At 39.2% G+C, this 26534-nt stretch overlaps 1 protein-coding gene across 1 annotated transcript; it reads left to right on the top strand.

The window, feature by feature from the left end:
* Positions 1–957: 957 nt before the first annotated feature.
* LOC125236561 (3-oxoacyl-[acyl-carrier-protein] reductase FabG-like) lies at positions 958–1891 on the top strand. Its single transcript, XM_048143404.1, has one exon. The coding sequence runs from the start codon at positions 1002–1004 to the stop codon at positions 1767–1769; it is 768 nt and encodes a 255-aa protein (XP_047999361.1). The 5' UTR covers positions 958–1001; the 3' UTR covers positions 1770–1891.
* Positions 1892–26534: the final 24643 nt, after the last annotated feature.

Below are 26534 nucleotides of genomic sequence, written 5' to 3'. Positions count from 1 at the left end.
AATACGTAAAGCGCTAGATCCTAAAAGAAAGCGCTCGATGTTTCTACTTGAAAAAGGAACGTTTTCACTCTAAACATATGTGTTGTATCTCCATCCAAAACTACATTACCATTTCTACCCTATTCCATCAACTCAAGGAACTAAATCCTGTAGCTATTCTAATACAGTTACCACGGATAGCTTCGAGTGACAGAACGGTATGCATTTGTTTTTCCGTGAGCCGTTGATCGTTCGATTTTTGAAATTTACGCTTTCTTTGTTTCCGCTAGCTTTGAAAAAGGAACAAGCTCTTGATTGGTCCAGTGCGAGGTGTTCCTTTGTTTTCTTGCAGGTTTGCTCACAATGGGCGCAATATTGTTTTTGAAATTGCTTTGGAGGTTTTCGAATTAGAGAAACGCAGAAAGCAAATTAATTAGCTAGAATCATTAAAAGGGTTAGTATATCGGGAACTATGATGGAGTAATATTTTTTTTTTTACAATGGGGCTAAGTTAATTGTTGTTTAAGTTTAACCAGAAATCCTAAAAGTGATACTCGAGCAAGCGAAAGATGCAAGTGGCCCTGAAAGTGGAGTCTTGAGCATTGCGAAGGTTTCAAGCCACGAAGGTTCAAATCTTTATGAAATTACATTACACTCTTGTGGATAAAATACAACTTTCTCATCTTTTTTCCAGGAATCAAGTTTAGTGAACCTTTATGGTATGGCGAAAATAATGTTAAAGCGTTGATCCAGTTTTTCTATAATCTTAATTGCCAATCATCCTACTTATCAATAACACTTTTGAGATTGTTTTTAACAATTTGTTTAATTTATCAAGCAAGTATGAATTGAACAAAGGTCATGATGACTACAACATCGACGGTAATCGGTAATGTATACATTAGATAACAATGGACAGATAACGGAACATTATCGCGCTCGGGTACACACTAATTGTAATTACAACATAAAAACACCACTTGTGTTCACTTGTTTGCCATTCGTCGTTACATTTCATAGTGATGAGTTTCTCCGGTAACGTTGTTCTAGTGACGGGCGCAAGCTCCGGTATAGGAGCGGCCACCGCCATCTTGTTTTCCAAAGAAGGAGCCAGCGTTGCCATTGTTGGCAGAAACGAAGAGAAACTTGGCAACGTCGCGCAGAAGTGCGCGCAGGCAGGAGCGCAACCGCTCGTCATCAGAGCTGATGTTTCTAATGAAGAAGAAGCCAGCACTATTGTCAAGAAAACGGTAGATCGGTTTGGAAAACTTGATGTTTTAGTGAACAACGCAGGGATTGTCAGAATGGTTCCCGTCGCTGATCCAAATATTTTGAAAGTATTCGATGAAGTTATGAACACAAATCTTCGATCCATCGTTCAGTTAACCAGTCTCGCTGTACCGTTTCTAAAAGAGACTAAAGGAAATATAGTAAATGTGTCGAGTATAGCGTCAACTAAAGTTGTTGCTGAGAGTTGTATGCCTTATTGTGTGTCAAAGGCAGGAGTGGATCACTTCACTCGTTGCGCTGCCTTGGAGCTGGCGGAGTCTGGTGTGAGAGTGAACAGTGTGAACCCTGGGCCGGTGAGGACGGATATCTGTGAGAATGCTGGTATGGTGCCTCCTGGAGCTGGTGATGTAACCTGGGAGCAAGCGAAGGTGATGACAGCATTGAACAGAGTCGGGGAGCCGGAGGAGATCGCTGATGTCATCGCGTTTCTGGCCAGCGATAAGGCGAGGAGCATCACCGGTTCTGCTTACGTCTCTGACAATGGTCAGTTGTTGAAGTGAAAATGTGAGAACCCTACAGTTAAACAAGTGTACTAATACAATAGGCTACTAGACTCATATCGAATTTGGCACAATAAATGATTGTCTTCTGTAGTATTTGACATAATAAACCAATATCGATAGATTTTGGGTATTAAAAGTGTATGATGACTGCGTAATTTCGAATAAAAATGTGTGTAATTTTTCATTTATTTTGGCCACCGAAAACGCTGTCAGCGATGAAGTGACGTCATCGAATTCGAACCTTACTGCATGTCAAAATAATCACTGTCCTATTGAACTTTATGCCTTCATACTTAAAAAGTCAGAAAACTTTGTTTTCGAATAGAATGACCTGATGCACAGAAAATCTATAGATTAAAATGACTGTGTTGTTTTCGCCTGATTACGTAACAGTATACTTAAAAAAATTTTTTTTGCTGTTTTAGGTCATAATAAAATATCGTAATATTTTATTTCGGCTAATTGGATAGTACTTAATCATATAAGACAGACTTTAAAAAAGGGTCAAGTAGCTTATTCCCTTGCAATTGCATAATTATCAATTCTCTTCTCGCTAAAAGTTGTCTTGAAGTTTTTTAGCGATGAATGACAAGTGACAACTACAAAAATAGTACAATGTGTAATTATTATACTTTGAAATTTGAATAAATGTTTTAATTGAAAATATTTTTTTTTATTATCTCATCATTTATCTAATTTTAATCATTTTTAGAAAACAAATAAATTAATTAATGACGTTATTCTAATTCACAGTAGGTATTAACACAATTATCTTACCTATCGCAGTTTAACAGTATTCATCAGTAATGTCCATGTTCTCATAATTATACAGATTTTGCTCATTCATCCGTCAAGATCGGGCATCATCAGCATCAAAACCTGCCCACTTCACATTCGCATCGAAACGCAATAAAAACGGAACTAAACCGCAGTAATTACGCCGAAATTTGGATACACTTGAGTCTAGTGTTGGCATATTCGAAATTTTCAATACGCACCGCTTCGGCCCGGCTAGGGCACACAGGGATGTAGCATTCAATTTGGCATCTTTTTTTTACATATTTTAAATTGCAAACGGGACTTAATCGGGACTTAATGTCGTCCTTGAAACGTCGGAGGTCAGTGTTAAAAACATAATCATACGCGATTAAGTCCCGTTTAGAATTTTAAATATGTGTAAAAATCGTGTAAGTTTCTAACTTTAAATCTGTTTTTTCTTGGTGGCTCGGTGTCAGACACGGTGTTTTCAAGTGTCATCCCATGAAGTAATTTTGCACTTTTATATTTATTCTGACCCTGGTTTACTGGGCCTCTTTCAAAGGGCCATATTTTCATATAAAATATGGCCCTTTGAAGTTTCAATATAGGTACATAAAGTATAACCTCGCACTAGTCTGATAAAGTAACACCATATGTACACTATGTACAGTCAACCAATTGGAACCCTAGGCCACCGTAGAACTGTGTCATAGTGACGTTATAAATCAGATTGTAAGAAATCTCTTACTGCTTGTCATTTTGACATGGTTGCAGAGTGGCCTAGGGTTCCAATTGGTTGACTGTACTGATAAAATAACCACAAAATTAAAATTTTGAAAAAAACCCCGACCGCGACATAGTAGACCGATTTTCATGAAACATGGCTAAGAACACTCCAGACTTACTCAGCTTTCACACAAAAAAAAAACTAAATCTAAATCGGTTCATTCATTCGGGAGCTACGATGCCACACACACACACAGACAGACAAACAGACAGACAGACAGACACACACACAGACACGTCAAACTTATAACACCCCGTCGTTTTTGCGTCGGGGGTTAAAAAATAGTACATTACGGTACAATGTGCGTAAAAAAGGAAGTTCGAAACGAGTGGCGATAAATTAAAACACGACCGAAGGGAGTGTTTTATTTTAAATCGACACGAGTTCCGAATTTTCTTTTCGCACGTGTATCGCACCACGTTTTTCAGTACAGGTGGCCTTCCGAAGTTTCGACCTGATATATAATGAACCACATCTCGCACTAGTATGTAAAAAAACACCATCTGTACTGAAAAAAAAAAACAATCATTACATCACTACATGCACAATTTTATCTGATTTATTTGAACATTGATTACAAAGATATGTCATCGACACGTGTAGAGTGGTGTGTTTATGACCTTCAACTGTTACTATCCATATATTGTTTTCACAACTCTTATCGAATTTCGTATGAAAAGGTACTTGCACTGGTAGCACTTGTAGCATAACATTTTAGGCATGAAAACCGCTTAGATATTCCTACCTTCTTCTTTCTTCTTAAGTAAATTTTATGGCTTAGGACTGCCTCTTGCAAACGCTTCGGCTGTGGAATGAGCTCACTGCCGAGGTTTTCCGAGGGTCTACAATGTCTACATGGAGTAAAGTTCTTCAAAAGGAGTGTGCAGATTTCTAAAGGGTCGGCAACGCGCAGGTAACACCTCTAGAGTTGCAAGCGTGCATAGGCTGCCTTCAGTGACTACTTACTATCAGGCGGGTCGAATGCTTGTTTTCCACTATGTGGTATAAAAAAAGTCGACTTATCCTTTCGAGCAGTATGTCACTGGCATTATCGAAGTATGCAGGGGATGATATCAAAAGATTCCTCATCAAAAATGTACGGCCGATGCCGAGATTATACAGGGTGATTTTGTGACGTGAACAGTGGAAGCGTAGTCTACACACGTAAGTACATGTTCATGGATCATCGTGATAATTATTTAAACAATCATACACTGAGAGAAATTTGCATTGTGAATTTAACAAGTTCGATTTGTTGCGGTTTATCCGTTTGAATCAGCCAAACGTATGTTTAAAACAATATGTGTCAGGTTGTTTTTATTATTATCGACCATCGCGCGACCGTCGCCCACGCAAGCCACGGCGTAAGCGGGCCGTATGTTTGCCACAAACGTAACAGGTAAAAGGAATACCTTTTTTCTCAGAATTTAAAACAATTTCCATCCCCAGTAGTATATTTTGCTGCTGCAAATACAAAATAGAATAAATCTAAAAGTAAGCATCTTCGGTAGCCGACGGACGTTCCTTTTTGGATAGGCCACGAGAATTGCATACGAACCCGATGGGAGGTGCGCTAATGCTGATGCATATCTTAGATGCAATACGATGTAGATTGTGCATATTAGGAACCTAACCAATAACCACGAAATTAAAATTTTGAAAAAACCCCCGATCGCGACATAGTAGACCGATTTTCATGAAACATGGCTAAGGACACTCCCGACTAACTCAGCTTTCAGACAAAAAAACTAAATCTAAATCGGTTCATCCGTTCGGGAGCTACGATGCCACAGACAGATAGATACACACACAGACAGACATACAAACAGACAGACAGACAGACAGACAGACAGACAGACAGACAGACAGACAGACAGACAGACATACACACAGACAGACACGTCAAACTTATAACACCCCGTCGTTTTTGCGTCGGGGGTTAAAAATGCATTTTTTATACTACGTCGGTGGCAAACAAGCATACGGTCCGCCTGATGGAAAGCGGTAAACGTAGCCTTAGGACGCCTGCAACTCAAGGGGTGTCACATGCGCGTTGCCAACCCATTAGAAACTCGTACACTTCCCTTTGCTGTGTTGAACACAGCAAACAAAAATAAACTTTTTAACAAAAAATAAAACCGCCTTCAAAAATAAGCGCGTTACAAAACACGGAGAAACTAAAAAGCAAAAAATAATAAACCTTTGAATTCAGATTTCTTATCGTATTGCAATAATCTAAACATCCAAATTATAAACAAATCAATTATTTTTGCAGTCGGTACCAGACCTGTTCGTCGCCTTGCTATTGCCTGTTTGCCCCACCCAACCATACGCAGGCTGGCACCGACTCCAAAAATAATTGATTTGTTTATAATTTGGATGTTTAGATTATTGCAATACGATAAGAAATCTGAATTCAAAGGTTTATTATTTTTTGCTTTTTAGTTTCTCCGTGTTTTGTAACGCGCTTATTTTTGAAGGCGGTTTTATTTTTTGTTAAAAAGTTTATTTATTTGTTGATTTTTAGTGGTTCCTATTGATATTATACGTATCAGTCCGAATACATGTACACTAGTGAAAGAATTATCCTTTAACTCCTAACCATTGAGGAGTTGACCTTCCATCATCAGCTCAGCCACATAAAATTATTACCATCAGGCGTAAATACTGGTTTACCTTTGAAAAATACACTAAAAACATTACATGTGCCTATAACATTTGAAGAGTTCCCTCGATTTCTCCAGGATCCCGTCATCAGACCCTGACTTGGTGCCAATGGGACCATCTCGGGGTTATACCCGTTCGATCAAAAAAAAATTTTTGAAAATCGGTCCACAATTCTCGGAGATATCGAGGAACATACATACAAAAAAAAAAAAAAAAAACATTCAGTCGAATTGAGAACCTCCTCCTTTTTTGAAGTCGGTTAAAAAGGAGTGTACACTACAAGTGCTAAGGAGGGTTCGGGTTGCCGACGACTCAAAGGACAATAGACGGAACAAATTAGTTCCGTAGGTCCTTCCGCCGTGGGCACACCTCACCCTCGTTGAGCTCTGGCAGCCTTACTCACCGGCAGGAACACAACACTATGAGTAGGGTTTAGGGCTATTTGGCTGCGGTCTTCTGTAAGGCGGAGGTACTTCTCCAGTTGGGCTCAGCTCTAGATTCGAGCGAGACGATATCCGCTGTGCTGTGCCCTACCACATAAAGCGGAATATCATTCGCTATGCCCTACCTCCTACCAAAAGATACTTTTGTATCTGTAAGTCTGTTTGCGAAGAAAAATGTCTGTGTCTGAAACGGGTCTGGAAAGGGTCGACAGTATGGGGTTCTTCTAAAATAGAGTGTGCAGATTTTGAAAGGTTCGGCAACAACTCTGGATGTTGTAGTTGTAGGCTTTCTTAGACTTTCTTCTTTCTTTACATCCTGTAACCCTCTGCTGTAGGACTCGAATCATATTTCTCCATTTACTCAGGTCTTGGGCAGTTTGGGTAACCTCCTCCCACCCCAACCCTAACACCCTGAGCTCTTGCTGAACCGAGCGATGCCAGGCCCCGTAGCCGAATGGCATTTCTCCGACGCGAAACGAAAACGAAACGCCGCGAAAGCTAGTCTGGCTCTGTCGCGCCAATGCGCGAGAGCGATAGAGTTGGATATCTACTAGCGTTTCGTTTCGTGAGCGTTTGAGCCATTCGGCTACGCAGCCAAGTCGATTGAGGGCGGATGGTTTCCGCTTGCCGGGTATCTTCAGGTGAGGGCCATTTTGGATAGGTGGGAATCAGATTTTCTGAGGATGTGTCCAATCCAATGCCATTTCCGCTTCTGGATTTCTTCGTTTACGGGTGCTTGTCCAGTTATTCTCCATAAGTGAGCGTTTGTGATCCAGTTAGGCCAAAATATACGTAGATTTCTTACACTTTGGTGACTGCTAAAGACATATGTAACTCCGTATAGATGGATAAAGTCACGAATAAATGTTTATTCTGTTTACACACAATATACACATAATAACAACAAACAGAAAGTAATGAAGTGGCACGGAATGGCCTCATCTCAGCGTGTTGCTGGTGACCTCCAGCGGTGATCTTCCGATGAGACCACATCATCATCATCCTCCTTGCGTTATCCCGGCATTTGCCACGGCTCATGGGAGCCTGGGGTCCGCTTCGACAACTAATCCCAAGATTTGGCGTAATTTTTACGAAAGCGACTGCCATCTGACCTTCCAACCCGAAGGGTAAACTAGACCTTATTGGAATTAGTCCGGTTTCCTCACGATGTTTTCCTTCACCGAAAAGCGACTGGCAAATATCATTTTGCACATAAATTCCGAAAAAATCATTGGTGCGTGTCGGGGTTTCGAACCCGCGACCTCCGGAACGAAAGTCGCACGTACTTACCACTAGGCTACCAGCGCTTTTTTACCACAATAACATAATAATCTTCTTTGTCGTATCCTCATGACTGAGGGACGTGACGAATGTGGATGCTCTTCACCAGTTGTCTCCACGCCACTCGATCCTGGGCCCGGTGCATGCTAGCCTGCAAAGTGGTCTTTGTCACAGACGTTATTCTGTCTGCCCAACGCGTGCCCATGCTTCCACTTCTTCGCTTCCTTGCCATGCGTCCCGTGATTGTGAGCCTCTCTAGACTATCTGGTGCGGTCCTGCTCAGATGGCCGAAGAAACCCAGCACACGTTGGGTGCAAATAGTGGAGAGTCGCGTTTTGATGCCGAGTTCCTCAAGAATAGAGACGTTTGTACGGCGTTCAGTCCATGAGATCCGGAGCATTCTTCGCCAGCACCACATCTCGAACGCATCTATTCTGCGGCGGGTTGTTACTTTAATGGTCCAGGTTTCGGACGCGTATAAAAAGATCGAGAAAACTAGGGTCCGCATAAGTCTGATCTTTGTTTTGCGGTTGATGCTTCTATTCTCCCATAATTTCTCGAGTCGTTTTACCGCAGCTTTGCCCATCTGTGCTCTTCTGACCACCTCTTGGTCGCATTCACCATCGTCGCTTATTTGGGATCCCAAGTAAACAAACCTGTGTACCACTTCCAGATCTTGCAACTCGTTGGTTCTTTGCGTTTTGCCGGGGCGGTCGACAAACATCAACTTCGTTTTACTTCTGTTTATCTCAAGTCCATACTCCTTACTGACCAGCTCAATCCTCCTCAGCAGGACTGCAAGTTCTTTTTCAGAGGCACCTATTATGGTCGTGTCATCAGCAAAACGAAGGTTATTGATTTTATGCCCACCAATCTGGATGCCACCTTCCCAGCCCTCCAAAACTCTTCTCATTATATGTTCACCGATGAGATTGAACAGCTGCGGCGACAAGATGCAGCCTTGCCGCACTCCTCGTTCAGCTTTGAAGGGTTGTGACACAGTGTCCTCTATTCGCACTCTAGACACGCTACTTAAGTACAAGTTTTGCACAAGAAAGATTAGGTGTTGCGGTATCCCCATTTCGCCCATTACGCCGAGCATTTTACTCCAGTTGATGCAATCGAAAGCCTTTGCGTAGTCAATAAAGCACATAGCCATATAGACGTCGTGCCCTCTGCATTTCTCTATTAACTGCCTCACATTGAGTATTTGCTCGCGAGTACCTCGACCTCTCACAAATCCCGCCTGTTCTCGTGGTATTTGTTTGGCAATGTAGTTGTCTAGTCGCTTGTTCAGGATTCGTAAGAAGACTTTACTAGCATGGGATATGAGCGATATGGTGCGGTAGTTTTCGCATTTGCGAGTAGAACCCTTCTTGTGCAGGGGCACTACTGTGGATTCGGTCCAGTCTTCCGGCCATACACCTGTTCTCCAGACCTTTTCACAGATTTTGTGCATAAATTTGCGCCCCTCAACTCCCATACTTTTTAGCATCTGTGCAGTTATGCCATCACTACCGCAAGCATTGAGCTTCAGCGTCTGAATAGCTGATTCCACTTCACTCAGAAGAATGTCAGGTTCCCTATCTACGTAGTCCAATGGATCAGTATCTCCATTCCTGGTATCACTATAAAGCTGCTGACAGTATTGCCTCCATCTTTCTAGGACTGCACTTTTGTCCATTAATGTTGCACCATTCTCGTCTTCAATCGTCCATTGCTTAGGTTTGAATTCGCTTGCGAGTACTTAAACCTTTTGAAACAAGAGAACCTTTTGACAATAATATAGAGAACAATCTACCGTATCTAACGTAACCTGGATCTAACCGCGGCCGTACCTCGACGTAAGTTTCAGCCGTCACGTTAAGGTTTTTTATCCTTTTCCCGTCAGTCTTCCCGCAATCCCCGGAGCATAGATCCGTATTATTAATGACCAGTTCAAAGTAAAGACTGAGGTGGTTATGCGAAGACCTCAAAAACACGTCGTAAAGAAGTGCCTTTTCATGGCTAAACCAAATAGGTAGTAAGTCAATTTCCATACAAACGCTCTCGACTATTTCCTCCTTGGTTTTTCAAGCTAGAGCAATGATTTTTTTCAACACAGTTTTTTTATCTGTGTCGGTCCGTTTTAATTTTTTGATTTTTAAAGACGCTAGAGCCCATCAAAAATTTCCAAAAACGGCCTTTTTCATTATGTCGCAAAAAAAGGTGTGGTAATTCAAAATTGGTAATAATTCCAAGAAAACTAAACTATACGACACAGATTATTTCATTGTTATTCAGATTCTCAAATTTCGTTCCGATTGATTAAGTTTTCGATGAAAAAACAGCCGAGAGAGAGAGAGATGTTTTTTTTCAATAAATCTTGTTAATAACAATTTAACTAAAATTACCGAATTGAAAGGGGAGTTCCTTTCCATTTTAGCATTTTCGTCTTAAATGCCTGGATGAAAAAAGTCCAAAGAGACATGCATGAAAGAGTTAGTCCGTTCCGTTTTCACATTATCCGATCCGATATCGGATGTCGGAAGAATTTCAAAGGAAAAAATCCAAGATGGCGCCTGTAATGTATGGGATATCGGTCCGACATCCGATATCGGATCGGATAATGTGAAAACGCACTTAGGCTTTGTCTAGTGACGATACTCATCAGGGAAATTTATGGCGCCTCAAGATTGCGAAAAGGCAAAGAAGACTGCAACACCAGTGGGCTAATTCACCACAGTGACATTGACACTGACAATTCTGTGCCTATATCTGGTTTGATAAGTAGCATTGTTATTCAGCGTCAATAACTCTTTGTTGAACAGGTAATGAACGGCGAAGTGTCTCTGTTGGGCGACAAGTGTCACTGTTGTGAAATAGGCCACAGGCGGTCTAGCCCAGGCGGCATAATAAGTGCCTAACCGGCCTTTAAAATTATAGCCCGCTCTTTTGTTCTGACACATGAGTTGATTTGAGTACCTACATATAAATAGCCCGCTTTTTTGTTCAGACACATGAGTTGATTTGAGTACATATAAATTATAGCCCGCTCTTTTGTTCTGACACATGAGTTGATTTGAGTACATATAAATTATAGCCCACTCTTTTGTTCTGACACATGAGTTGATTTGAGTACATATAAATTATAGCCCGCTCTTTTGTTCTGACACATGAGTTGATTTGAGAACATATAAATTATAGCCCGCTCTTTTGTTCTCACACATGAGTTGATTTGAGTGCATATAAATTATAGCCCGCTCTTTTGTTCTGACACATGAGTTGATTTGAGTACATATAAATTGTAGCCCGCTCTTTTGTTCTGACACATATGTTGATTTGAGTACATGTAACTGTATGACATCATCTGTACAAACCGTACCTTTGACTTTTATAAATAGGCAGTCTGTATAGTAGCTAGTCTCTGCTATTAGTGTTCAACTATATTTAACCGGTTATATCCGGTTCCTTTGGGAGTACATCTAGCAATTTACACTTCAGGTGAAAAGCTTGGAATCCCAATTTTAATTTGTTCGCCGTTTTTAAAATCCGGTTATTTTCTCTAGTTCCCGTAATAGGCTACTTGCCTCCTAGTCAAATCAGCTTCTTTTTAAACTGTCAGAACGAATTTGAACGACTTGCTAATATGGAATTAATATGAAATCGAATTGAGTGACGTCGCGGTCAATTCAGTTACTTTATATATTTCTACCTGACTTATTAAATATAAATTGGATTTAAAAATAACATCTGTCCATGTTTTTCTTATATTTATCTCATGCTTTATTTCGTGCATGGTATAAAATATTTTATTTCAAGAACAGTCAAGTTTTTATTTCAAGGACAAATAACTCTAAAAAGAATTATAAAAAAAATGTATCAGTAAAACAAACCTTTAACCAACTTAGGCTTTTTGAGTATCATTTAGAAAGACATCGTGTATTAAAATATGTTGTTAGAATACGCGTCGTTTTCTAAAACTATTTATAACAATTAAATGGTTATTAAATATTTTGAATACAATAATTCTAATTCACCAAATTAGCGTAAAAAAAATGTTGTGAAGAATTGATTTCCTGTAACATGTAAATCGTCTTCATACATTTATAGAACCACTAGCTTTTGCCCGCGGGTTGTCACTCTCCATCCCTTCAACTATCTCCACTTAAAAAATCACGTCAATTTGTCGCTCCGTTTTGCCGTGAAAGACGGACAAACAAAGAGACACACATACTTTCCCATTTATAATATTAGTATGGATAAAGGATAGAACACAGAATAATATCCAAATAGGCAGGTTTGCAACAGACCTACTTACTATCCACCTACAGTTGCAGGTGTCCATGGGCTCAGTAATTGCTTACCATGAGGCAATTCGCTAGTTTACCAGTTTTACCACCATGTCATAAAAAACATAACAAATTAATTGAAATTACAAATCACAAGTCAGCAACGTCAGCATTTTTATTCAATCAGCAAAAACAAAACGCACCTCAATCCTTTCAAATCAACACACGGAAAAATAGAAATTAATGACCTGAAAATATACAGTTAGTCATATATTGTGATATGCATATCTGTTCATCTATTTAGATGGAAAGTTCATCTACATATTAAGACGAATAGTTATTCGTTGCAATTTTTAGACAATTTGTCGTGGCATTACCGAATGGGCCCTACGAAAGATCAGCGCTGGATACATGGCTTGGCTAGCATTATGCCAATAATGCTAGCCAAGCACTCACGGCCCATACAGTGGCGACGACCTTCGCCCGGCGCAATAAAATTCAACGTCGGGTGCTCGCGTGCGGTCCGTTTGTTAATGTAGGTAAGAATTTAGAACGGCGGCATTTTGTGAACATCAAAGGAGTGAGCCTTCTGTACTTGTACTATTATGTATTCTGTGATTATGCTGAGTTGGGCCTATTTTGTGAGCACCAGAAACATGTGGTAAACCTAAGTTACTAGAGCCATACCAATCTAAGTTTTCACCGATTTTGACTACCCCACCGGTGGTCGACAGCTTTTGACCGTTAGCTTCAAATGTTACACTGAGAGAAATTTGCATTGTGAATTTAACAAGTTCGACTTGTTGCGGTTTATCCGTTTGAATCAGCCAAACGTATGTTTAAAACCATGTGTCAGGTTGTTTTTATAAAATCGACTTGTTGATTCAAATATATTGCCGATTCAAATGACAAGTAGCTTGTTTGAACCAAAGAGCACGTAGGCGCTATTTTAACCAAAAAACTTGTTGAACGAACATGAAAACTGGTTGTATTTTCTCTCAGTGTACCTACTCAAGACGTCTTTCGAATTAATAAGAATCGTACGTTTTCAGTTTCAGTTTATTGGCTTCAATGTACAGGGCCTTGAATCTTTTAACATACACCATAAACTGAAAAGAAAAAAAAACATAATTTAAGGTTGAAATTTTACGACGAAATTCAAAATATATAAACAGGTTTGAATCTGTCAAAAAGACGATACTGCTATATGTTGTTAACACTTTCGAAACCGGGCTCTACGCGGCGCTACGACATTTTCGCTACATACGGGTTTCCCCATGTAATCGGCTACGCTTCTACGAGCGGTGTGCCCGACAGTCGGGTTCTTGGTAGCGAAAGTGTTAACATACATACATACATATAATCACGCCTGTATCCCATAAAGGGGTAGGCAGAGCACATGAACTACCAAGTTTCAGTGCCACTCTTGGCAAAAATAGGGATGAAAGAAATCCAAATTGTGAAATTGCAGTGACAGGTTGCCAGCCTCTCGCCTACGCCACAATTTAACCATATCCCACAGTCGACTTCTACGACACCCACGGGAAGAAACGGGGTGGTGAAATTCTTAACCCGTCACCACACGGGTACATGTTGTTTATGTCTCTTAATACGGGGAAAGTCGCAGGCAGAGACTAAATGTATCATTATAAAATATTATTATACTACAATGATATGATAGGAGTGGTCATAGGAGTTCATAAATGTCGTAATAACTGATCTAATCTGCGCCGTGGGGCGATTTTAATTCCACTAATAGATTTAAATGTAGGGATTTTATTATAACTCCGTTGATGGTATAACGTGACTCGTAAAAATGTAGCATTCTATGTAAGTTCGTTTTCATTCGTTTTGAGCTTATCTTTTTAGGGTTCCGTATTCAAGGGTTCAGTTTCGCCATGTCTGTCTGTCCGTTCGTCCGTCCGTCCGCGGATAATCTCAGTAACCGTTGGCACTAGAAAGCTGAAATTTGGTGCAAATATGTATATTAATAACGCCAACAAAGTGCATAAATAAAAAGTGAAAAAAAATGTTTTATTAGGGTGTAGGGGACACGTAAAGTGAGGAGTGTTTTTTTTTTTTCATTTCAACCCTAACGTGTGATATATTATTGGACAGGCATTTAAAAATGAATAAGGGTTTACTATAACCATTTTTTGATAATGTTCATATTTTCGGAAATAATCGCTCCCAAAGTAAAAAAAATGTGTGGCCTTCTAACTTTTGAACCATGAGTTTAAAAATATGAAAAAAATCACAAAGGTAGATCTTTATAAAAACTTCCTAGGAAAATTATTTTGAACTTGATAGGTTGAACAGTTTTTGAAAAAAATACGGGACACTACGGAACCCTACACTGAGCGTGGCCCAACACGCTCTTGGCCGGTTTTATGTTATATGGCCGGAAAGCGTTAAATATCAGGCCGTTGCACTAAACGAGGTTACCGCTTTCTGGCTCCATCGAACAGAAAAATAGTATACACACCTTTTTCCAGTAAATAAAACAACCATAGATCACATGTTTGTTCTTCTGATCTAAAACATTTATCTATGTATGTAATCTTCTATTGTATGTCTCGTACCCGGAAAAAGCACTTTTTCGACTTTATTGTAATAATGACTTGACAAAAATTACACTGCAATTGAATTACACTTTGAATGTTACAATTTAATCTTTTGTGACTAAACTCACTTTTGTCAATCGCCTAACAATGTAACAATGTTCATAACTATTCCCGATTTCAAATCGACAGCATATGTAGTTCTAGAGATATTTAAATAGTAACTTGACAGAGATCGAGTCACACCATGGGTTCCTTTTGTACCTTTTTGGTGCAGAAGCCTAAAATGTATTGAAAAGATTGCCATTTCAAATTTTTTTGATGTCAACAAAAAATTATAGTTTGAGTGGCGACTCTCGATGTGTCGGCCTATACCAACGAGCATCATTTCAGTCGCGCCCAGTATCGGCCTGACCTCCGATGACACACTGGAATTATACCTACATGTAACGACTTTTTTATAACCTCTGATAATTAGGATATTATATTTTATATTTCGGCGAAATATGTTAATGACATGGAATAATGATACCTACTTATTACCACGTATGTAGATGTGATGTTAATAATGAAGTATTTAGTACCTATTCGCAAAAGAGCAGTCCAGTTGATATTGTCTATCAGCCATCATCATTGGCTACATCTTAGCAGATGATTGTTGCAGTGAGAGTTTTGAATGATTCACGGTTATTTTCATTAGACTTATATTGACCGGGATATAGACCGTGATTACCTTTTTTTTTGTCGAGCTCCCGATATTTCGACGCAGTTGCATGCATCATGATCACGGAAAACTGACGAAGGCGGGTGGATGTTAAAGTTGCATCAGACAGCGCGCGATCTACCCTCCTTCACGCGCGTCGGCTGCGTTCACTTTCAGCGTTACCACTGGAAAAATCAAAAAGGTAGTCACGGTCTATATCCCGGTCAATATAAGTCTAATGATTGTTGCAGTGATTTTATTATGTGGTGCCGGTACATCGTCTTTGGTGGCTTAGTAATCCGATGGCAGCCCGACTCCTTTTGCCACATCTGTCACAGGTGAAACGCGAGTCAAGAGGAGGAGGAGCCAGCCGGCCTAGCCGAAATGACAATCATTGACACCGATATCGGAACGTCTGGCTCTGTCGCGCCAATACGGAAGAGTGATAGAGATAGCTAGCGCTACGATAACGATATTAGCGTAAGCGTTTGTGCATTTGGCTACGTACCCTGAACAGAAGACTCATAGAACACAAACGAACAATATTTGTATGCTATTCCTGATAGAAAAAGCGCAAGCGGTATCCAAATTAATACAATCAAATAAACTGAAAGCGTCTAGTTGAGGTAACTGATGACCGAAGAGCTGGCGACTTCCTCGCACAACGTATCAACATTGCGATAGGTACAGCGAGGAAATGTCTCCAGTATCCTTGGTTTTAAGTTTAGATAATATTGTCTTCGATTACCGCGATAGTTGCTGTAAAGTGTTCGAAACGTCGGGATGAATTGTAAATTCATTATTCGTGGTGTAGTCCGTTTCCATAGTTTTATTTTAAGTTTAGTCTTAGTTTCTTAAATACCTATTTTAATGTAAATTTTTGATTGTTCATTTCGATTCTATCAAATACTGAGTGCCATTTCTATTAAAACACACAAATAAAGATCATTACTTGGATTAATCTAATCCCCGACATTGCTCAGATGGCAAGTGGGATTGATTAGTGCAAATCAAACAACCGACCGTGTGCCAACTATGTACAACTTGTACCTTTTCAGGTGGGGTGACCAGGCGGTGGGAATTTATTCAGAGACTGGTCTTCATAATTAATTAATTATGGGATAAAATTAACGTGACATTTCTATCTTGACTATTTGTTGGTAGTTCAACTGTTTTCAATAGAAACTTTCTGCTTTGCACCCTGAACTGCGGCATGAACCATCTGTACTGCAGTGTTTGCAAAACCGATACGCCCTTCAAACATTCAAGAATAGATCGTACTCCACCTTAAAAGAAATTACATATCCTGTTGCAAGTGTCAGATGGGCTCATTGATCGCTAACCAGGAGAGTCATTTGTGCATATACAGGAATATAATCCATTAAGGTTTTTCCTTGCTTGTAACTTCGTCGTTTATGTTATGACTTATTAAAGTCTCAAAGAAGGTCGGCCATACAACAAAGGAAAGATATAGACTGATAGAGAGATAGCACGTGTGTGTGTATGTGTGTGTGAGTGTGTGTGTGTGTGAGAGAGAGGAAGGGTTCCATACAATTATTGGCTCAATGGGCCATAATTTTATTAGATTTTTTACTTTGACAAGACCTGTGCCCCAATTGATCTTACATACAAAATTTCATAAACTGTTCCATCTTCCTGACAATGATCCACCATCCTACCCAAAGATTTCAAACAAACCAAACATGCGATTAATCTTCCAACTCTCAACTTGCTGAACACAAAAGAACTTCTCGTAGGTCCATCTTGGCAGTCAATTTTTTTTTAATTATAAATGGGCTTACTCCTGGCCACAGACTAGCCGAAGGTACAGACGTGGCCTACGATGGAGTGAGCTCGCCCAGAAGATGCCTGTTCACCCTTGATTGAAAGTTGCTGGGTTATATGAGCTCGGAAATATAGCCGCCGGCAAGGAATTCCACTTCTATTAGACTTTAGAGACTGTCTCATTAGAGTCATAAGACTCACCACCATGGTCACCCTACTCGAAGATTCCAAAACCGACCAAACGTGATATTTACCTTGCAAGTTACTGACCCATATTGACTCACCCGATTTGCTCGACTAAACCGTTTAGAACTGGTTACTTGTTATTAACTACTTAATGCTGTTTGCTTGCGGTTCGTATGGTGTGGTTGTGGACCATAATTAGGAGTTTGACGTGGTGATGAGTAAATGGAGGTTTAGTGTACCTAAATTACTGTTTAGTTGTGTAAGTTTGTGATTAGTTGTTTTATCCTCTGTAGCTTCTTATAACTGTAAAATGAAACTTTAATTTGACAATGTGTAGTAATTTGAATTCAAAATATTTTCTTATTTACAGACTAACCAAAGGCAAATACGTGGCCTACGATGGGGTGAGCTCGCCCAGAAGATGCCTGTTCACCCATGATTTGAATACGTAGAATAACTAAATAACACACACTTGTCTGCAAGTTTTAAAATACGTCGACAAATGTTAGATCTACATAATTATGACATGCTTTGTTATATTTTTTATCGTATCTAGCTAACTTTCACGTATATTTTGAAGTCTGAATTGTCCCTTGTGCATTCGTACCTAGTTGCTTGCCTCTAAAGTCGCCGTCAATAGAAATTGCGAACAATGTAAAGAAACCAGCCAATGTAATATCCGTATTCCAGCACTCTTTGATTGTTTTAGGATCATCATGTGATGCACATTGATTAAATAACACAGTGTTTAGCCAGTATTTGACGAGAGAAAGGAGATTAAACACAGTTCGAAATTTTGACTACCTACAGGTTTGTTTACATTGTTCGCAATGACGGTGACTTTAGGCTAGAAAACGCTGACAGCGGTTTCGAGAGCAGCGCTACGAAAACTTTGATGTAGTGTATGTCGTAGCTCATTCACTGCTGAGCTACGGTTGTAGAAAAAACCTTACGTAGCCGATAAGATGGATTCCCTCGTACGTAGCAAAAATGCGTCGTAGAGGCATAACGACAATGTGTCGTGATCGGTCAGGTAGGTACTGTTTTATAGTTTGGCGAAACTTTAATGATATGCTTGTCTACATCGTCTTTTTTTGTTAAAAAAAAAAGAAGTTAAGTGCTACGTATTGCATCGTAATGCACAGTTAGACCAAAACCCGTATAGTCTTCGAAATATATATGACTAATACTAGCTTTTGATCGCGTCAAATTCGAAAATTTCGGAATGCTCCGTTCAAACTTTCAACCCCAAATTTTAGGGAAGTGGGGGATTAGAAAGAGACAAAAATAGTCTATGTCACTCTCCATCCCTTCAACTATCTCCACTTTGAAAATCACGTCAATTCGTTGCTCCGTTTTGCCGTGAAAGACGGACAAACAAACAGAGACAATCATGTTACACTTTCCCATTTATAATTAAACTAGCTTTTGCCCGCGGCTTCGCTCGAGTTAGAAAGAGACAAGAAGTAGCCTATGTCACTCCCCATCCCTTCAACTATCTCCACCTAAAAATCACGTCAATTCGTCGCTCCGTTTTGCCGTGAAAGACGGACAAACAAACAGACACACACTTTCCCATTTATAATATTAGTATGGATGACGTTTCATTTCTGGCTTTCCGAAACAGAACGGTCCTTATGACACCATGTGCAATAAGGAATATTCTATTAGAATTTCATACAAAAAGTTAACATTTCATTTAAAGCATATGGATGGAGTATATGGATGCTTATGTAAATTAAAACCACCTGAAATCAACACGTTTTAGTAAAGATTATGAAATAATGAGTAATATTTATAATTATCCAACCTTAACCTAAAATCCGGTACCTTAAAACACGATAACCCAAAAAGTAAATACCAAATCGTTAGCATATTATTTAAACCAAAAATAACAATAACCTTTCAGTGTAATTATGGGCGCGCTCTATCAGTGGGTTTTCTTCACAAGCAAAAGCTTATAGATTAACTTATATAACCAGTATAAGAAGACCTCTCACTATAGTAGTCAGTTACTCTTCGCTTCGGGTAAACTCGGTGTTTCCGGTTCAGCATTGCTATATAGCAATTAGCAGTTGGCACAGCTTGACGTACTTTTGCATGTACTAAAGTAACATAATGACATGATTTCTGATAGCCCTAAATACCTGAAAAGGGCGCCGGGCATTGTAAGGGGGCAATATAAAACTTTAAACATAAAAACGCCCATGATAATTAGCGATACGGCTCAGCCACGACATAGGTCTAAGCGCGACAGCGGTGAGCGGCGGCCATACATTGGAGCGAGACACAGCGATGGGGCTTTTCATTCGCACGTATGGCTGCCGCTCACCGCTGCCGTGCTTAGACAAATGTCGTGGCTGAGCCGATAGAGAGATGAGATGAGACTATGAAATCTTTATTTACATGAACATATTTACATAATTATCTAAGAAACTAAGACGAAACGTGAAAGCTAGCTAATGTTTAAAATAGGCCCTTGAGGCATTGTACCAAGGATACTGGCAATATTTCCTCGCTGTATGGCAATGCTGATACGTCGTGCGAGGAAGTCGCCAGCTCTTCAGTCACCAGTTACCTCAACTGGGCGCTTCGCGATTTCAATGAAAAACTTGTTCGCGCTGGGACCCCATGGGCCTAGAGCTTCTACGCCAAAAGGTACAAAAGAGAAAACTTTTGTATTTATTACGTTTCAAAATTTCGGCACTTTCTGCCGCTGCGCCCGCTTTTATTTTGGTCCGTTGGAGTTGAGACGGTGCCAATGTGTCTACGCAGGTAGCATCCCACACTAACATTCGTCCCATACTCCAAGGGACCAAGGACACTCCATCAGGCATCGGATAAGTACGATACGATGTGACGGAGCGTTAACTATTGTATTATTGGCTACATACTGCAGGCCAGGACTAATGCTGCTGGTCAGGACCAAGTACAATGGTCAAATGGTCTTGCGGTCTGTGTATGGTGGATGTAGTTTGTTTCTGTGGTGATGATTTGTGAATGAGGTCAGTAATTCGATGGTGACGCCCAACTTTCCATCAAACCCCGTGCCGTGGCCAAAGCATAAGCGGCAGCGGATCATTCAGAACATGTTTAATGTCATTAGGATTTTTTATAAGTATTAAATTGAATTTTTCATCGTTTTCGTAATAAAATGACCACCCCTAGTTTGCCTCTCTGAGTAAAGAAAATATAAAAGAACATGAAAGGTTAGGTGACGTGCAGAGAACCATTGTATCTCTTCAAAGATATTTTTGGCACGCACATGTATCAAAACCAATCAACGGGCTTCAGGGAAAAGGCACAGGTGTGTGCGGATAAATTTTTTGTACAGATAAACCTAGTTTAGCACTAAAATGCATGCACGATAGTTACAAACAGAGAACGTAGTCAAGATGTCAATACAGCAGCGTCTTTCACAAATGTGGTCTGCGCGTGCGTAACTTTTCAACGGCTCACGCAGTATAAAGTAACTATTCGTTGCAACCAATCGCGTGCTATTCGAGCAAGGCACACCGAAAGACTGTTCCAGCGAAATAAGACTGGGCCTTTCTTACCTATAAAATTTTACGCACCTACTTGACATTTGTGTCGCTTAACTTCAAAAGTGGGTAAATCCATTCTGCTATAAGGTTGATTATCTTTCAAATCATATTATATTTTTTATATAATGAACCTTATAGCAGAATGGATTTATCCACTTTTGAAGTTAAGTAACACATTTAATAACCTAACCACAAAATTTAAATTTTGAAAAAACCTCCGACTGTGACATAGTAGACCGATTTTCATGAAACATGGCTAAGAACACTCCCAACTAACTCAGCTTTCAGATAAAAAAAAAACTAAGTTTAAATAGGTTCATCCGTTCGGGAGCTACGATGCCAGAGGCAGACAGACACACACACAGACAGACAAACAGATAGACAGTCGTTTTTGCATCGGGGGTTAAAAAGCGTGTCCCTACGTTATCGCTATCGCTTCTCCCTTGCACCCCACCATCGCATGCCGGCGCGCCCATTCCATATACGCAGTATGCAAATACGACATAAAGGTAATATTTCGTGATAACATTCACTGTAATTAATAAAATATGTCCTCTCCATAACTATTATAATTATGGGCGCGGATTCCGGTTTCCACTGATTGCTTTGGCTTGATTTATTGTGGTAACCTTAATTGTTTTTGCGTATGTTTAATCAGAGTAATGTAGAAAGGGTTGATTAATCAATCATATACGAGTAGGTATGTGTGTGTCATTTGTAAAGGTGCGGCAAATGTTTTTTTTTAGATAAGTATGCTATGTCTAATGAACATTTTCATTTTCTTTCAACCCGTTTCAACTTAAACTTGAGCAGTTTAATGTGCACTGCCTACCAGTGCACCAGTGGCGTGGTGTAAAAATTTTCGTTGACAAAGCCGGAGGGGTTGTCGGGATCTATTTTGTATGAACTTCTACAGATACTCGACTACTGGGAATCGAGTTGTATCGACGCCCCGCCACTGCTCCTACCATTTTTGGGAATACAGACGGGAATTGTTCTATGTTTTTAATGATAAATGGACTTCTGGGTCATTTCCCGTCCAATCGAGATTGCCTCTCTGTACCTTTTTTTTCAATACCTTGTGCCGCCCGCTTTGGTTTATTTAGATTTTTTGGACGTTTAATAAGTTATATTAAACAGTGTAACATTGTCATCTTAACATTGATAATGATGATCATTTCTCCCAAATTGGTTCTAACGAATAAACGAATATTCATGCGTAGATACGCAAAAAGTAAATAATGAAAATTACCTTAAAACCAAGAAAACACCGTGTTTGTCGCTAATTGCCGGTCTCGCATCGCATTTCAATCGGCCGACAAACCAAACCGACGAACGACTGTTATTAATAACTACTACAATATTAATCAACAACATGCGTGGATGTCGGCAATTAGTACACCCCACAATGTCACGGTTTTATAAAAATTATAGACACGTGTGATCATTAAAGGAGATTAAAAGCAGCTTTTTAGTTTAGTCGGTAAACTTAGCTTGCGTTACGAAGCAGACAGTTCCAGGTTTGGATCCTGCTAATGCCCTAGCAAAATGTATCAAAAGCTGCTGTATGTATGCAAATATGTATCTATATAAATGTATATAGATACATATTTGCGTTTAGATACTTATTACGAGTATTGTTTTTTGAGTTTGGGTAAATAAGTAACAACAAGCGTAGTCTTGTGTTTTATGACTCGATTGTGTTTTAAGTTTAAAGTTCGTACGGATGATTTGATTATCGAGTTATGCGGAAAAAATCGTCAGCAAAATCTGCTACTGGCAAACAATAAAAATGAAATTGAATAAAACCTACATTCAATTGTATGTATTTTTGCATAATTTTGAACACTTAGCTCAGAGTGTATGTAAGTATGTTTTGGGTTCGCACATTATTTTAAAATGCATAAACCTACATAGTTCTTTTGCGTTCCTTAACTTTCACCATTTTCTGTAAATCAAAAATACAATCTCAAATACAAAAGTGCCATCTAAACTTGCCGAATATTTCACACTTACATAAATAAAGAATGCTTATAACTCCGCTGAAAAACCCATTAAAACCCTTGAATTATTAACAGACATAAATAACATTTATTTTATTGTGCACCTTGTCTTTTAAAGAGCACAACTTTCAAACATTAATGGGTGACCTTTGGTGGCACAAGGTGCTATCTCACTATGAATTTTATGATCAGATAAGACCTTGTTAAGCAAAATGCTGGAATTTCCTTGGATTAATATAACGCCGTCACACTTCTTAATTAATAGGAGTTTTCAAAGAAAACAATATCATTTTATTAGCATAAGTATTGTGGGCAGAATAGACGGGCGTGCGTTTTCCGAGAGATATTCCTAAGAAGTAAAACGCCAAATACTTTCACGGACTGATGGTTTAGCTTCTTTTATGTAGCATATTAAAGAATACAAAAAAAATGTAATAAAAACCTTGAACATATCTATTATGTCAATACTGCCTAAGACACTTTTCCGAGACCAGGATCATTTTTGAAATATCGGAGGTAATTTTAAAGTTCATCATCATCGTCATATCAGCCCTTTATCGCCCACTGCTGAGCATAGGCCTCTCTTCTAGCACGCCACTTGTCCCGGTCCTGAGCTAGTCTCATCCAGTTGTGACCCGCAATTTTCCGGATGTCCTCCACCCAACGAGGGTGCCAAGCGCTTCTTACATCTGTGAGCGGCCACCATTCTGTTAACATTTTAGTCCATCTGCCGTCCCTCTGCCTAGGCAATTTTATAGGTAAACTAAAGTATAGTGGTAAATATTAAGTATGGATCATTCTTCTTCTTCTCGTGTCGATGGTTTTTTTTCTTTTTATATTAAGCGGGACCAGAAGGTCGCGACGCTTATTGCCCTGTCTGTCGCGTCCCGTAGATCTTCCACGGAGCATGTGTGTGGGTTTGCTGGGCAGCACAGCATGTGTGTCATGGTTTGGGGAGCCGTCCCACATGTACATAAGATGTCTGAGCAACTTAGGCTGCCCCACTTTACCAAGTTCTCCCCTTCATCATTAAAAGTTAATATCCGAAAAACGCCAAAAGCACGTTTTAAAAACGCACATAAACATCACTGTGTACTCCTTAGTGAAGCCGATGACAAGTTATAGCAGATTTGCCGCCCCTTTCCGCAATTTTCCTGTTTCAAAAACGCGTTGAAAACGCTAAACACACGCTCCCAAAACGCAAACATCCCTTAATAAAGCCGATGACAAGTTAAAGCGGAGTTCAGCAGTTACCGCCCTTTTTCTCAACTTTTCTGTTTCGTAATACTTTGAATTGATACATGATGCTATTAAGAGCACTCGCTCCTGACTGTCTGTCTTCGTACTTCGTAGTAGCTTCGTACTTTGTTGCAAGTTTAGATGACGGTAACTGTAGATGAGTAAAATGAGTTGTTTATATAGAGCAACTTTTAACCTTTATGTATATATTTTACTGGCTTTTGCCCGCGGCTTCGCTCGCGTTAGAAAGAGACAAAAAGTAGCCTATGTCACTCTCCATCCCTTCAACTATCTCCAACTAAAAAATCACGTAAATTCGTCGCTCCGTTTTGCCGTGAAAAACGGACAAACAAACAGACACACACACTTTCCCATTCATAATATTAGTATGGATTCTATAGATGTTACAAATATGTTTTGAATTGATGATACAAAATAATTTATTCCCTGTTGTTGACATGTAATATTTTAAGAATATTATGAATAAATGAGTATGAGTATGAGTATGAGTATGTGGATTTAATGGTTAGGTTAAGAAGTACAAATGGCGGAGTCAGTGCCTTCAGGCATTCTCTGGGCAATTTCGAAAAAAAATTCAAAAAGGTTTTTTTTCTAAAATCAGTAAATTAAATATTTTTCCTACTCAGAATCACGAGCCCTTTCGATCCTACTAGGTGGAAAAAAGCGTCCCAAATTAAATTTTTCCACTTCGTTACTATTTTTCAAACATTTTGTACAGCGGTTACAAAGTGGAAAGTATGCAAAATAATAGAAAATTTGTGGACTATTATTTGTCACTCGTTTTATAACCTAGATCGAAAGGGCTCCATTGATTCTGAGTAGGAAAAACATAAAATTTACTTACCTTAAAAAATATATTTTGTGATCCTTCTCGCGAAAATGCCCTTATACTTATGTTTAAAAACCTTTATAAATCAGTTATCCGACCTGTCGTCCTGTATGGAAGTGAGTGCTGGGCCACCAAGACGAATGATGAAAGAAGACTGCATGTGAATGAAATGAGAATGTTGCGATGGATGTGTGGTGTGACAAGACTGGATAGGATTCGGAATGAGTATATAAGAGGAAGCCTGAAAGTAGCGCCAGTGACAGAGAAATTGAGAGGAAGTAGATTAGCATGGTATGGGCATGTAATGCGGAGGGATGAAAGCAATGTTATAAAACGAGTGGTAAATATGAAAGTGGATGGATACAATGGTAGTGGAAGGCCTAAGAAAAGATGGATGGAATGTGTGAACAACGATATGAGAGTGAAAGGTATTAGTAGTGATGATGATTTTGACTCATGGAGACCATATACATCTCTAAGGAGAATTAGATTAAGTAGATATACATTTTATTTTTAGTTGTGACATTTAGAGTCATTTGCACCTCTAAAGTAATTTTAGACTTTTTTTTTTTGTATTTGTACTTTTTATATTAAAATTTAGTGTAGTTCTTGGTTGTAATTCGACATTTAGAGACCTTCTACATCTCTAATTAATTGTATAGAGTTAACTTTAGTTAGAACTTAGAATTAGTATATAATAGTATCAATTGTAATTTCAACTCAATTTTAAATATTTTTTTAAATACCTATGTACATGTGACGTGTAAAAGTGCCCCTGTGGCCTATTTGCTGAATAAATTATTTTGATTTTTGATTTTTTTGAGTATGGAAATGACGGCTGATAGAGAGAAATGGAGGAAGATGATCTGCTGCGCCGACCCCAAATAATGGGAAAAGGGCAAGGGAATGATGACTTATGTTTAAAAACCGAGGCAATCAACTACAAAACAGGCAAGTATCAACTAACTACTTAAATAAAACTACTGTAACTTTCAACTTAAATATAACGTACAGTGAAACGAAACTTATGTAAAATGATTTGCTAACACTTTACACTATTCAAATCTAGGCTGAACAGGCATCTTCTTGGCGAGCTCACTCCGTCGTAGGCCACGTCTTCGACTTTGGCTAGTCTGTGGCCAAGACTAAGCCCATTTATAACAAAAAAAAAGAGTTCTCTTATCGGGCTGGCAACGTATAGGTATTGCAACTTTGTTGTAACTGGTTTCCATGGACGTTAGTATTTTGAATAGTTTTATGTCATGAATATCGGTAACAAAATGAACATAGATACTCTTTATTTACATGAACATTATTACGTAATTGTATTAGAAACTAAGACTAAATGTAAACGACCATAGTAAGAGTCGATAGTTTACACAAACACAGTCTCTCTTAACCTTCAAACTCGCATCTAAAACATCGTAACCGCATCTACCAACTATCTGTTCCATTTAAACTCTTACCCAGATGACCTGTCACCCACGAAAATCAAACCCAGTTGAAATAAACCCTATTAACATAAAACAATGATTAAGACTCCCTAGTCTTAGATACCGCGAATATAAATAAAATGACAATAGAATAATTACTTACAAACAGGGGACCTAGCCAAATGTACAATCGCCGACACTTCATAAGCGTATAAAAAAAAAAAAAAAATTAAAATTTAATCTGTTTAT

Source organism: Leguminivora glycinivorella, chromosome 19, assembly GCF_023078275.1.
Source record: "Leguminivora glycinivorella isolate SPB_JAAS2020 chromosome 19, LegGlyc_1.1, whole genome shotgun sequence".
NCBI lineage: Eukaryota > Metazoa > Arthropoda > Insecta > Lepidoptera > Tortricidae > Leguminivora > Leguminivora glycinivorella.
This window is presented reverse-complemented; position numbering and strand designations above follow the sequence as displayed.